Raw genomic sequence first — 14,772 nt, 5'->3', positions numbered from 1 at the left:
TATTATAAATTTATATTGTATTCATAGTTGCTATAATAACTAACATGAAATTTTCATGAGTGACTATAATTACCTTTCGTCATCAATATATTAAATATTAATTATAAATACATTAAATATTAATTGGCTACTACTAGCTGTTAACTATAATAAGAAATTTTCATAGGTGACTATAGTCACCCTAATTATTAAATAATTTTATATATATATATATATATATATATATATATATATATATAATATATGATATAATATATATATAAATATATATATATATATAAAATATTAAATATCACTTACGACTACATATTAAATATTAATAATAGTCAACTATTTCCATTATTAACTATAATGCAAATTTTATATGGGTGACCAGAGTCACCATTAGTCAATATCGTGCAAAGTTGATTAACGATTACGATGAATTTTTTTAATCGCGGATTAATCGGCAACCGATTAATTAATCCAGATAAAATCAATCATGATTTTTTCGACGATTAATCTCACGAATTCTTTAACAATTAATTTTTTAATCGTAATTCAATCGCAAATTTTAATCGATTTGTGCACAACTTTGCCACTGGTATACAAACAGCATTCAACATCAGGCCATTATAGTCACCTTTAGTAACGAAAGGGTTAGTAACGAAGAAGTGAACGCCGCAAATGTTAAGGCTCGATGCGGAGCAGCGGATTTTGTCGCACAGTTATTTTTCACTATTATTATTTCTGTCAGTTAAATGTCACAAAGCTCGCGAAAGAAACTCACTACGGGTGAAAATTAGCTCGAGTTGCGCTCTCTCGTATCATATGCTTTTTGCTTTTACAGTTGTAAAGCAAAAAGAAGATTTTCAACGCGAGAGAAAAATACTTACGCGAAAAATCCGCTTGTCTTAATTGATCCTAATGCTCGCTCGTGAAGCATTACGAGCATAGATCGAAAGTACAGTGGCGACATTTAACTGTCGAAAAGGTAAGGCATTCATGAATGGTATTTTAATTAAAATTATTTTTAATTAAATAATATACATTTTGGAAATTTTATTATTCGATCTACTTATAACCATAACATTAATAACAATTTAATATTTCATAAACTTAGGATTGTTTTAATTAGATAATGAAATGTTTTCGATGAGAATGATAGATTCGGTGCATAACCTGCAAGTCTTATTTTAACCATGTTTTATAATAATATCAGAGATGGAATATAAATAATAACAGATATTAACATGAATATAATAATATAAAATAATACAGTCATAATACAATTTTTATTGTATCATAAACGAATAATTAATTAAGAAATAAATCGATGTAATTTAATAAAAAATATTTTATATATTAAATATTAAAGATATAATATGTCTTTCTCATAAATAAGATGATTTGTTATTTTATGATAAAAACTAAATAAATTAAATTAAATATATATATATATATATATATATATATATATATATATATATATATAGAACAGATCAGAACAGAATACATCAGAAATAGAATAAGAATTTATAAATGAAAAAATAAATTGAAAGTATAAAATAAAATTTTTTTATTGAAGCTTTGTTTTCGAATAAATCAAATTTGACAATTTTAAAAAATGAAATTAGTTAATTTTTGACTGAATACAAATGAATTATTGATTGATTATTCTAATAAAAAATGGAAATAAAATTTTATCGCTTTGTTTTAAAAAAAAGAGATTGTATGTATACAATCAAAGAATCGTAATAATTAATGAATTTTCAAATTTAATTTTTTTAAAAATTAATTTCTAAATAAACAAAATTTATTTTATACTTTTTTCTTAATTTTATTGTATATTTTTGATTCATTTTTTTATATATTTTCACTTCCATCCGTATTTTGACTTATCTGTAGATATCAGAATAACAGAATACACAAAGTATATAGAATATATTTTATTACATACAAATAAAATTGAATTAAATACAAATAAAAATTATACTTAATAAATAAATAAAATATTACTCAGATTCATTAAACAAAACTTTCTATAACAGGGAGCATTTCTTATTTCAATAAAAATCATTAAAAATCGCCAATTTTTAAAAAAAAATACTTATCTTTCTTAATCTCTTGACAGTTAAATGGACACTGCTGACATCAACGATCGCTTGATTTTGTCGTCGACGTTCTAAGCATAGAGGGGAAAATAATATTGGAACGCGGACAGACAAAAAGTGTTTCAGCGACGCGGACTCGACCCGAAATGCCGTGATTGTCGCCGATTTATTGCTCTAAGAACTTAAGATGAAAACACACGGGCCGAGGCCACGTCCCTGAGGAAGGCAATACTGTGTTTCTTTTCCTCTCTGGGAAACTCTGCGCCATTTTTACACGCTTTCTCATCATCTTTCGCACACACATTTTTTCGCTTTCTCTCTCTCTCTCTCTCTTTCTCTCTCCAATTACCTCTTACATTCTGTATTTGTTCTTTTCTCTTTTTCTTCTTCTTCGTCTTTTCGTTTATGTTACGTTGTTCCTCTTGTTGCTTTATTCGTGCTCGTTCGCGATTCATTTGTTACCCGGAATTAAATTGTTCAATGTCACATCGTTCGAACGTGACCGATCCCGTGAAAAGAGCTTTTTTCGTGTGAAAGCTTTGTCTGTGATTTCAATTTAACATGTAATATTGCGCATTATATGCATATTGTTACTTTCTCTGCTTATATAATTCGAGAATTAATGACAAAGAAGAGTTAAGATTGTAAAATTACATTTAAGAAAAATTTAAAAAATTATTTATTTAATTGCAGAGATATCTCATTAGAAAGTAAATTTAATAATAATTCGATTATTAGTTTTGAAATCGAAAGAGAACTTCCATCTAAAAATAGTTCGAATTATTAATATTCAAGTCGTAATATCAATAATTTGACATTTATTAAAACGATATTTTTGATATTTCAAAATATTGGTTTCTTGAATTAATATTTTTTTTTTCAAGAATAAAACTATTTATATCATATTATTTTATATAATAATTAAAATTCAATTTTTAATATTTATTCAGTATATAACGTCATATAACATGATCTCGTGATATATCTATAAATTTAAATAGAAAAGATTAAATAATATCTAAAAATAAATTTTTTAGTTGAAAGTAAGATTTTATATTCTTAGTAATTTATTTTTTAAAATTTCATGAGGGAAAAGAAAATTAAGAATATAAAAGGAATATAAAAAATTTCTTTTCTAGAAAATTGATATCACGTTTTAAATGTTAATCATACAAATAATTCTCGTCTACAATTTTCACATTTTCTAGCGCAATATTTATTATCGTTGGATCTAATATTTGGAATCGAGAGATTTTACCGATCGATCGGATGCCCTCCATTCGATCCTTGAAAATTTAATCTCTAATCATTGATTATTTCCTAACGATTAATACTAAAACTACGCGATAACCACACGATTTTATGATCGACGACGAAGAGGAAATTACTTTTTGAGGGAAACCAAATATTTAAATGGAAACTATTTATCGACTATCGATAAATCGATTTGACCCGAAGAAAATTTTTTGAAATTTCGGGAATATTTTTCATGTTCGTGGTTTTAGTTCTCCTTTAGCTCGTTACATGTTTGCAAGTCTCGAGAAGATATTGACTCTCTTCTTTTCGTTAAGTACTTGAAAAATTCGTTAAATATATCAAGTTCATCTCATAAATAATACAAATATTTTTTGTTTCGAGTATTTTTAATTATTATGAATATTAATGTTATGAATATTTTTATATAAATTAAATTATTTTATAATTTATATAATTTATATAATTATATAATAATTAAAAATTATATAATTCTTATAAATTATATAATTAATATTAATTATCGATACATTTCTTAAAATTTTATTTTTTCGAACAATTCTCTATTCATTTACAAACTTTTCTATATTTTCCTTCTTATTTTCCTTGTTTCCTTGTTTTCTTTAACTTATATTCAATATTGTAATTCTGTAATACTTGCATTATTTGTGAATTAGTTTGAAAATATATATTTTAGTTTGTTTTAAAAGTAAATGACTTATTTTTATAAAATTATTTTGAAAGTAATAGTTTTTAAAGATATTCCTATAAAAAGTAATATATGAAAGCATTGTTATTTTTTTTTTCGTATAATATTGGTTATCATTATTTTTTACAATATTTTCAGTTATACAAAAGTAACAATCAATTTATATTATTTTCAATTTTCAATTTTATATTTAATAATGTTACATTCAATTTTACAATGACATTACTTCAATGTCATTATTACGTCAAATGATCTTTCATTATTTTAATAGAATATTTATTTTCATTATTATTTTCATTATAGCTGAAAAGAATTACAAATATAAAATTTCTGATTTTTTAAAATATTTTATGAATTTCAAGAATTATATTTTATTTGAAAAAATTGATATTGGTTTAAATAATAAGATTTAATAAATTAATCTTATTTAATAATTTTCTTGCAAAAACTATCGATTCAAGTTAGAAAGAAAATAGTTTCATTACTTTTGAAACAAACCATGTATAATGTTATGTACATATCGAGATAAGATATATTATAATTTTTTCTTATTTTTACATCATAGGAATATACTAGAGAAATTATAAAATTTATCTAATCGTTACGTTACAATGTTTCCAAAAATTATAATTATTGGAATCGTATAATACGTTTTGTGATATGAGAAAATTTATATTAAGAAAATTTTGATAATTTTCGAGTAAAAAACTTTGTAAAAAACTTAAACCATATTAAAAACTAGAATTATATTTGAATCTTGACATTTTGATCTTTCTTTATATGTAACTTGCTAAAAAAATTAGTAAAAGAATATTTTTATTTGCTCGATAAAAGTTTTATTTTTGGTTTTTGTCGTGGGTCATCAGTGACTCATCTGACGTATACTCATCTATACATTAATACTTCACTTGAATTTAGAATATCGATAAATTCTACGAGAAATAAACGTGATATTTCTATGATTAATTTCCGTAATAATTATTAAATCTAAAATTCTTAATTTAGAAAATTTAATTCTTAAAATTTTTCTATTTTATCTTCAATTTCAAAGATACAACGTACAATAATTTATTATTATAAACTATTTTTATATTTTTAAAAAAGAAAATTAAATTTTTATATATTCGATCGATATATTGTACATATATCTATTACTATAATATCAACAATTCAAATCTTTAGGTGAATCACACATTCATGGAATATAATTTGAATACAAAACTTGCTATCAGTCACTGATGATTGACATTGATGCGTAACACGTTATTATTCTCAAATTTTTCGTATCAAAATTCATTAAAATGCAAACATCGACATCTATTGAATTTCCACTTTCCATAAATATCATACAATTTTCTTTTTAATTTTTAACAAATTTTTTTAATTAATCATCGTTAATCGATCGTATCATCGATGTAACTTGTTCTAACTTTGTTCTGAAATTTACTGCAATATCTTAAATCTTTAAGAAACATTGTAACGCGTTAAATTTACGATAAAACGATTTCTTATTGATCAATTGGTTTGGACAAAAAGGAAAAAAGAAGAAGCATAAAAAAAGAAGGAAGAACAGGAGTTGCATTATTGAATGTCGACGAAGATTAAAGGCTAAGATTAAACTGAAAAAAGTTCAAAGGGAATCTTGAATTGCCCCGTCCCATTCAAAGTGATGTCATCTGGAAAAGGGAAGCAATATCTAAAAACGTTACATGTACAATCTCATAAGCAAAAGAGATTAGAAAATTTTAAGTCATTCTTAAAAATTGAAATACGTTTACTTTATAATCATCGATCGTTGATTGATTTTAATCTTCAATTACACCGGTAAAAATACATTTATTAAACGCACATACGAACAAATTTGTCATTAACATAGATTAGAATAAGATAATCAAAATATCATTTTCAAAGATTTCGATCATTTTCGTTCCTCTTACTTCTTTATCGTTTCAATAGATTTACGTTTAAATGTTTTATATTATTCTCTGGTATGTACACGAATCAACGAGAAAATAGTTGGATTAACGTGTGAAATAGAATTTTTTTCGCTCAATTATAACAAGAATATCTTCAAAGAGAATTAAATTTTTATCAAGATTATTATTATAAATCGTAACGAGTAATCGCAGAGAATAACGATCAATGCGGGATATAAGTGGTAATTTAAATATTTTCCCACGTATCTCTGATTTTATTTGTTAATAATTAACACATTCGAGACTGCGGGTATGCGTAATGGAAATTTCCTATTCTGTGGCAATTGACGCGTACAGTCGCATTATAAATTTTTCCAAAAACTATGAAAGATGATAAAGCTTTCTTTCACATCCGTCAGTTCAATATGTTTATCATCGTTTTGGATTTTTCATTTTCATATTTCGTGATTATTAAAAATCAATATCTAGAATCCTCTTTAATTTTTGACGTCTCGAATTATATTAAGAATAATATTATTTCATAAGTTAATATAGTTTCATAGTTAGAAGAATAATATCGTGTTGTTTCGCAATTCGAATTATTTTGCGTTTTATATTCGCGATATTTCCATAACAATTCGAATAAACATTTACCTTTAAGAAATTTGAAAAACTTTCATGTGCAAGGAACATGTTTTATACAATAATTATCTTAAAACAAATGCGGAACTTTTCTGTAGTTATCGATGAAATCGAATTATGACATTTACGTTCATTCGTCCTTTGTTAATTTCTTCCCTCCGTTGATCAATCATTTCAATATCAATAGCATTTATTTATTACGATTCAGAAATGTAGTGTCGAGAAAATTATTATTGAGAAATTATTATTTCGTTATATGTATATTTTCTATTTTCAAATCTTTTAGTTAAAACATAGCAAAATATTTCTTAGAAACATTTACACGCCGATACGAATGTGATTTTGAAAAGTGCAAAATTCGTATATTATAACTCGATCGGTAAAGAAGTTACACAAACACGCATCGAAATTTCCGAGCAATTCGAAAATACATCTCGATTCTATTGAGACGATAGATAAAAAGGTAAGAAGTTACGGTATTATCGCAATTACACGACGATTCAACACGATTTCAAAGTATTTTAATCTCTTTCCGTTTGATTTAACGATTTTTATCTCGCACAAACGAAGAAGAATCTCCGTGAAAGGAGAAACGATCGCAAGAATTCTCTTTTCATCGCGAACCGATTTCTAAAAAAAGAAACAAGAAGTTTTTGGTCATTGAATTGAAACTTTTAAACCAGATTATATAATCACGATGGATAATAAGAAAAAATAGCGATGGATTCAAGAATTTTCACAATAATGTTCGAGTCAAAACTTGAAGAAATAATTTACGATTATTGAATTACCGATAGAAGAAAGAGAGAGAGAGAGAGAGAGAGAGAGAGAGAGAGAGAGAGAAATAAACATGGGAATAAAAACAGAAAATAAAGAATTACAAAGAAGGAAAATAATTTATTTGAAACGTCAATTTGATTTAAATTTAATAAAATTCAAATAACAAAGTCAACAGATTTTCAATTTAATACTTGATAAATTTAAAATTCACTTTAATTAAGAAAGAAAAAATTTTCGTCCTCTCAGTTTAATTTAAATAACAATCGAGACTAAGGTTTTATACAAATTAAATAAAAATTTTCAACTAATACATTAAAGCTGTTCAACGTGATTTAACTCTAGCTTCCGCTTTCTCATGCTTCTTTTAAATCGACGTGGCCAACGTTCATCGCGCGAAGGACCCGGCTCGCTCTCGTTAAATATAATAGGGACATTAAATACAGTGGAAATATCGATCGTTCGCTCGATGTACGTGGCTCATTTTCTCGGGATAGAATTACAAAGGCATCGTGATTACACTACATATAAAAAATAATCAGAACAACGGTATCTTACGCTCGAAGGCATTTCTAGAATCGATTCACCATTCGTTATTGGATACCTTCAATTCTCTCTACTGGTATACTTACAATCTAGTTTACTTGATACGCGGCAGGTACGCGCATGCGCGATCTCCTTGCCGCGAAACTTCTCTAAACTCGATCTCTAATTCGATCGCTAAAAATATCAGTTTTAATTACAGAGGATAAGAGACACACGAGGAGTGGACACGCGCGAATATCGATATCTCTCGATCCGTTCGAATTCGATTTCATGTTTTTCTCTCCCCCCTCCCCCCTCCTTTCTTTTTTCTTCCCCCTATTTACTTTCATCCTTCAAAATTAGCTAAAATTCGAAGCTAGGAATTTTCGAGTCGAAAACTTTTTAGATTCTTTTGGAGAATCTTTTTTTTTTTTTCTTCTTTTTCTTTTATACGTTGAACATCGATCGTATGTCGGTTAATTGATAAGAGTTTTCTCCTTACTATGAGAACTATGAATGATATATACAACTAGATCGTGAAATCGTTGAATCGTTTCACACGGAATCCTTTGGATCACTTTTTTCCTTTCTCATTAATAATAATAAAAATATGTAGATCGTTATATAATTGAAAACGAGGGATTAAAGATGATTCCCTTGAGAAAAGCGCGAAAAAAGATATATATATATATGTATATACATGACACGTTTGATGAAATAAGAAACTATTATTCTCCATGATAAATTTGTCGAAGTGGTTATTTAAATACTTGAACGCTAACGCGAATCTAGTCGAGAATATGATATTAAACATTCGTGAACATGGATTCGCGAGTGTCCAACATGGATAACTTACCTCGCATATATCTACATGTATATATATATATATATCATTGTGGCTCCACTTTGTTCAAAAACGATTTCACCATGTCCATAGGACGAATAATGCTCGAAGGAGTAACTATATATACGTTATACGATATAATTCGACAATAAAATTAGAATAGTCTAGTAATAGTATAATAATAAGCGACGATAGACCGTCTTTTTTTTAAGAGCTAATTGGTGTTCGTACGTTGATCCCCTTTTTCATTTTGGTACCGAGTTATGATAATTCTTCTTCCCGATCTCTTATCCTTTTTTTTATATCATCGACCGCCGATTCTTCATCCGATCTCTGCTTCTTTTCATTTCTCAATCGATTAATATCGCTTAAATAGGTGAACATCACTGCTTGGTACATTAGAGATTTCGTTTCTTTCGAATTTTTAACGCGATCGATGTATAGCAATGGATAATGGAAATCTTAAGTCGTGTTTACAATGCACGAATTATCATTTTTTTACGATTTAAAAATTATTATGAATCACTTTCGAATCGAAAAATATAGAATCAAAAATGATTCCGAAAGGGAATAAGTTATCTACGTAAAAATGTATCTTGAATTCAATATTATAGATTGAATATGTTCTTTTATTAATTTATATCATTGCAAAAATATGCAATATCACTTTAAATCAAGAAGCAATGCAAACGTGATTTAAGTTTCCATTGATTCATTAATTCATTGGCACATTTTTTTAAATCGATGTTATCCTTTTCTTTAAAATTCTGTGATTTTATTTAGATATTATAAATGACTCACGAAAACAATATATCTAACAATTATATTTCAGACGAAACACGTTAAATTATATCACACCGATCCCATGTATGAAAATTCGAAAGTATTTTCCAACTATTCGATTTTTTACATAACTGTTCATTTCATTTTCCATTTTTCTTTAGTTCGTATATAAAATCACATGTATATACACGTTTTTCACGTATATCCAAGCAGTGGCAAGAAGTGCAACGAATGTTCACGGACAAGAATAAAACAGCATCGTGAAGAAATCTTTTTATCTTAAGAACAATAAATATTATATCAGTATTTAACGTACGTAGAAAATATATGTATATGTATAATATATATATGTATATTAACGCGAGACTTTTTTTTTTTATAGAAAAAGATATGTATATCCAATGCAACGAGGTATCCTAGAACAAGCGGAGAGAACAATATAACGAGATATTAAAGTGAACGCTTGGGGATACCAGCAGAGTCGGATAGAACTTCTTTCTCTTCGATAAAATTCAACAAATAACCGTGGCGATAAATATATTTCATCTTTATTCTCCGATTATCACGTGATTATAACAAAATTTTTCGAATACGCCTCTTACGAATAATCTTTTCGAATCGAAAAAGAAAAAATCTTACCCGAACAACGATCGTAACGATGCGCATCAAAACAAATTTCTAACGTGAATCAACGATCCTCTAATAGTCTCAACGATCTAAATAACTGGAATAAAAAAATTCTGCCCAACTCTGTGAACACTAACCTATATACTTATGCATCCTTTGCATTTAAGGAAGATGATGGCGCCACTAGTCGCGAAAAATGTAAAAATTTGTGTCTACGTTATTATGGAACAACAACACTACAAATTCAATACGATAGAGACAATTTACTTATAATTTGTCAAAACTCGTAATATTTAGAAATGGAAACGTAGAAAAATATAAAATAAAAGTCATATAAACGAGAATACAGTGAAGATTAGTCTTTATGATGTTTAACTATAATTAAATTTTCGATTAAATCATTCTCCTTTAATCCTAATCTCTCACTAATTCGATTTCTCTTCTTGGGTCATCTGAGAAAATTTTCATATTTTTAAAATTTTTCACGAATACGATTTTATAACAGCAATATTCCGAATGAGCAAAAATTCTTTTGCCGATAATTTCTGTTTCATCCGCACGCGTGTTACTTCTCGACATTCTTATCGTTACAATTAATTTCAATTCAAAATAATCGATAAGTATAAACATTTACGTGATTTCTTCGTTGGTAAGACGAGACTCAAAAGACAATAATAAATAATTTTCTCGTCTAATTGGAGTACGATTTAAAAATATATATGTATATGTATATATTGTATAGAGGCTGTTAATCGATCGAAAAATTTCTAATCTCACAACACGCGTATATACGTGTTATGTGTATATGTAATTTATCTATACAGAATGTAATTAATTTACACGCTCATGGAAAGGGATCTCGAAGCTTCGACGAGAAAGGAAATGGAGAGCACCTTAATAAATATACGTCGACATCGCTAATTTGCCGATAAAAGGAATAATCGAGTTATCACATGCGACTTACGCAAAAAAACAGAGAAAACGAACGTGTATCGTAGATGACCGTTGTTCGTTCACACCTGGACCATTTCTCTTGATGTTCCTATAGATTGGATCAATTCAAGCCCTGCTAATTAAGGGCGGAGGTCAGAGGGAGTTCTCCATTTCTTCCGTTGTCAGCTGGAACTGCTCTTGACCTATATATCAATAAAATTGATATATATATATGAATAAAACCAATTTAACCGTTCACAGGAACCGTTTGGATGGTGAAAAGGATTTCAGTTTGATAGGATGTTTGATCGAATGGCTAATGAAAGTCATATGTAATATTATGGATGAAAAATTCTTTCAAAAGGATTCTCTCTAATGGAGAACGAATGACAAATAGATCTTTAAAGAATTTTATGTATTCTTATTATACGTATTCAAATAGCGAGAGCTTTTTATGAATCAAAGATCGCGAGATATAGATCGTTAAATATATAATTTAATTTTAATATGCAAATTTTATTCTTAATTCATTTTTTAAAAAATTTTTTTTTCAAATTTTGCTCTCTGAATCATTATTTTAATGAAAATATCTTGTATTTTCTTTACGAGATCAAAGCAGATATCCTTATGAAAAGTAGTGTAGTAATTTATTCAAGTTTCTAATGGAAAAAAATTGTAAAGGAAATATGCAGCCACGAGAAATTGATATAACACTTTATTCCTTAGAAACCGCTTTTAAAAATACTGTAAGATTGTTTGAGAATATATTTATTACTTGTTTGTAAAAAGTTATATCAAGAAACAATAAAAAGTCTTATAAATCTGAAACTAACTTTAAACTCAAAGTATAAAATTTTTTTTTAATTCATACATATAACATATATATATATAATCTAAAATAATAATTTTTTGAGATAAAAAATAAAATATCTTACTTAAGAAAAAGATAAAGATAAGATTAATAAATTACAATCTTTGGAATAAAAATATTTCATTCTATAAAATATCATATAGAAAAGAATAGAGGAATAGAAAAAATATTGCTTAAGCATTATCTGATTAAATTATTAATTCAGAATCTTATTTTCTCTAATTAATTGATCCTTATTCTTAGTATTCTTCATGATTTCTTGTGCTATTTCTTCGTTTGTCAGCTGAATGTATATTTTTTCATATAAAACACGAGTATCTAAAAAAAAAGATCAAAACACTCACTGCTTAAATACGCTGCGAGGTCACGGTCCTCTGCTTGTAGGGCTAGATCGCGAGGTGAGTTGCCGTGTCGATCCTTGATGATTAAAGTAGCACCACCAGCTACCAACATGCAGCAAATGGAACGACGCTTATATTGAGCCGCTTTGTGCAAAGCGGTCTGACCTCTGTAATTAGACGGTACAAACTTTTCTTTTTTTTTCTCTTTCTCTCGTTTCCTTTTTACGCGCCAAGAATAAATTTTCTCTTTAATTCATTATAGCACGTTCTAAGCAGATTTACCAAAAAATACAAAAAATTTTTCAATTTGAATCATTTATACCAGGTATCAAGATAAATATTAAAATTTTAAAATAAATCAGAGAGCCATTTATATTTGATATTTTTTCTTATCGTCGTTTTCTATTTTTCTTTTCCTTTTTTTTTTTTTTTAAATTGAGCAAACTGTTGGTGTAATGTATTAGCATAGTCTTACTTGTCATTGTCGATCATATTGAGAATAGTCGGTGGTGCACAAGCGATGAGATATCTGACAATATTTTTATGACCATATCTCGAGGCCAAGTGTAGAGCAGTTTGTCCAGTGGAGTCGATTGACAGAAGGGAATATCCTTTCTCGTGAAGTTCCTTTAAAGCTTGTAGATCGCCTATTTTCGCTGCTTTCAAAATACCATCACTAGTTTTCTCCAGTAATCCCGTGTTAAAGGTGTGAACTTCAGAACTCAGACCAAAAAGTCTATCTCGTGGACTGTAACATAAATTAGCCACCCAAAGAAATAATTTTCTTGTTATTCTGTGAATATTCTAAAAGAAGAAGATGCGTAAAAAGTTGCTGTGCCAATTAACAAAGATGTTTCCTCAAAAAAAATTGTTTGTTCAAATATTGGAATAGAAAAATTAGAATAACTTTGAGAGAAGAACTTGAAACATTCACTAATAAATATCACTAATAAACTAACATTCCTTTATAATAAGTAATAAAACCATTCTAAAAATCGAATTACTCTGTGAAGAGGATTAAAGTATATATAAGACATTCCTTTCAAAGTAGATTTCTTTTTTAAAAGAAATAAGAAATAATAAATGGCCAGCAATATCATTATATGAAATAGAGACTTCAAATTTGATTTAAACGAAGCATCTCCTTACTTCTTTTAGAAAAAAATTCAAAACAAAAAATATATCGAAAGGAAAATAAATATTTCATTATATGATTCAATTTATATCACAATATCCATCAATTTTAAATTACATATGTTGCAATATTATATATAATGAATTAATATAAAAAAAATAAGAATAATAGCTTACCTAATAAAGGTGGGTGGTGCTTGATGTTGCGACTGAGAGGCAACCGTCGCAGAGATCGATTTTGAGGAACTGCTTTGTTTGGTCGCGTCTCCAGATATGTTCCCCTCCTTTTTCATATTTGGAGATACATCCTTAGACGTGTTATTACTCATTGGTTCATGAGATTTCGGAATCACGACCTCTGTCTTTGTTTCAGTTGATGTTTCAGGCGGTGCACTCTGCGGTTCCGTATCTGGTTGTGCTTTTGGTTCTTCTTTAGGTTGCGCCTTTGGTTCTTCTTTAGGCACCGCCTTTTGCTCTTCGTTGGGCTGCTCTTTTTGCTCTTCTTTGGGCTGCTCTTTTGTCATGGCTGCATTTTTCTTTGTTTGTTCTTCGCTATATTACACGTTCTTTCTATTAATCTAATGATACGATTCCATTACCATTACAGATATCACGGACGAAAGTGTGAAGTGGCGATAAAAGGTTCAAACAAGGTATTATTTTGAAGTTACGAGTCATAATTATGTAACTTCGAATCATTGTTTAGATCACTGTATACGGAACTATTCAATAATTTCTCTGTGAACAATATACATAAAAGATAAATAGGTGAACTACTGTTATATAAATTAAATATTGTTCTCTGTTTAAAGAAAATTGACCGTTTAAAACCACTTCTGTAATTTTATTTACTTTAAATGTTTCAATTATGTTCATGCATATATTAAAGTATCTTATCTTATATATATATATATAAGAATTTATTTAATTCTATTTATTAATTTAATTAATAAAGACAGATAAAAACTATTCTGTAATCTAATTTATGGACAAGATATTAAGATAAAATATGAAATAATTAATATATAATTATTAATATAATAATTATTATAATAATTAACATTTCCATGCAAAAGATTACAAAGAGCAACAATGCAAATAAAGATTAGATAATAAAAATAAGATAATAAAATTATCGAAATGCTATGATATTATTCAATGGCTCTAAACAGTCAATCTATGTTAAACAAAGAACAAAATTAATTTGTAACTGACGTCGTCCCCACTTTTGTTATATGAACAATATTATAGAATTTCAGAAATTCTTCAAAAAAAAATTCAATATTATCAAGCTTAATTTTTTCCAATATATATTAAAGAAGA

The 14,772-nt window shown here is 27.4% G+C and overlaps 1 protein-coding gene across 2 annotated transcripts in view; it reads right to left on the bottom strand.

Annotated features, from left to right (window-relative positions):
• Nucleotides 1-1,913: 1,913 nt before the first annotated feature.
• The window catches only part of LOC107993487 (eye-specific diacylglycerol kinase), a 66,433-nt gene continuing 53,574 nt past the window's right edge, over nt 1,914-14,772 (bottom strand). The window contains exons 8-11 of one of the 2 annotated variants that reach the window (XM_017049920.2): nt 13,627-14,001; nt 12,791-13,063; nt 12,319-12,482; nt 1,914-11,306 (exon numbers count right to left, since the gene is read on the bottom strand). In XM_017049920.2, coding sequence (XP_016905409.2) covers nt 11,257-11,306; nt 12,319-12,482; nt 12,791-13,063; nt 13,627-14,001 — 862 coding nt within the window. In that variant the 3' untranslated portion in view covers nt 1,914-11,256. Of the gene's footprint in view, nt 11,307-12,318; nt 12,483-12,790; nt 13,064-13,626; nt 14,028-14,772 lie in introns of those variants that run through there. The other variant, XM_017049921.3, reaches the window with a different exon arrangement.

Source organism: Apis cerana, linkage group LG6 (genome assembly GCF_029169275.1).
Source record: "Apis cerana isolate GH-2021 linkage group LG6, AcerK_1.0, whole genome shotgun sequence".
Classification (NCBI taxonomy): domain Eukaryota; kingdom Metazoa; phylum Arthropoda; class Insecta; order Hymenoptera; family Apidae; genus Apis; species Apis cerana.
Note: the sequence above shows the minus strand (reverse complement) of the source record. Positions and strands in the feature narration are given on the sequence as shown.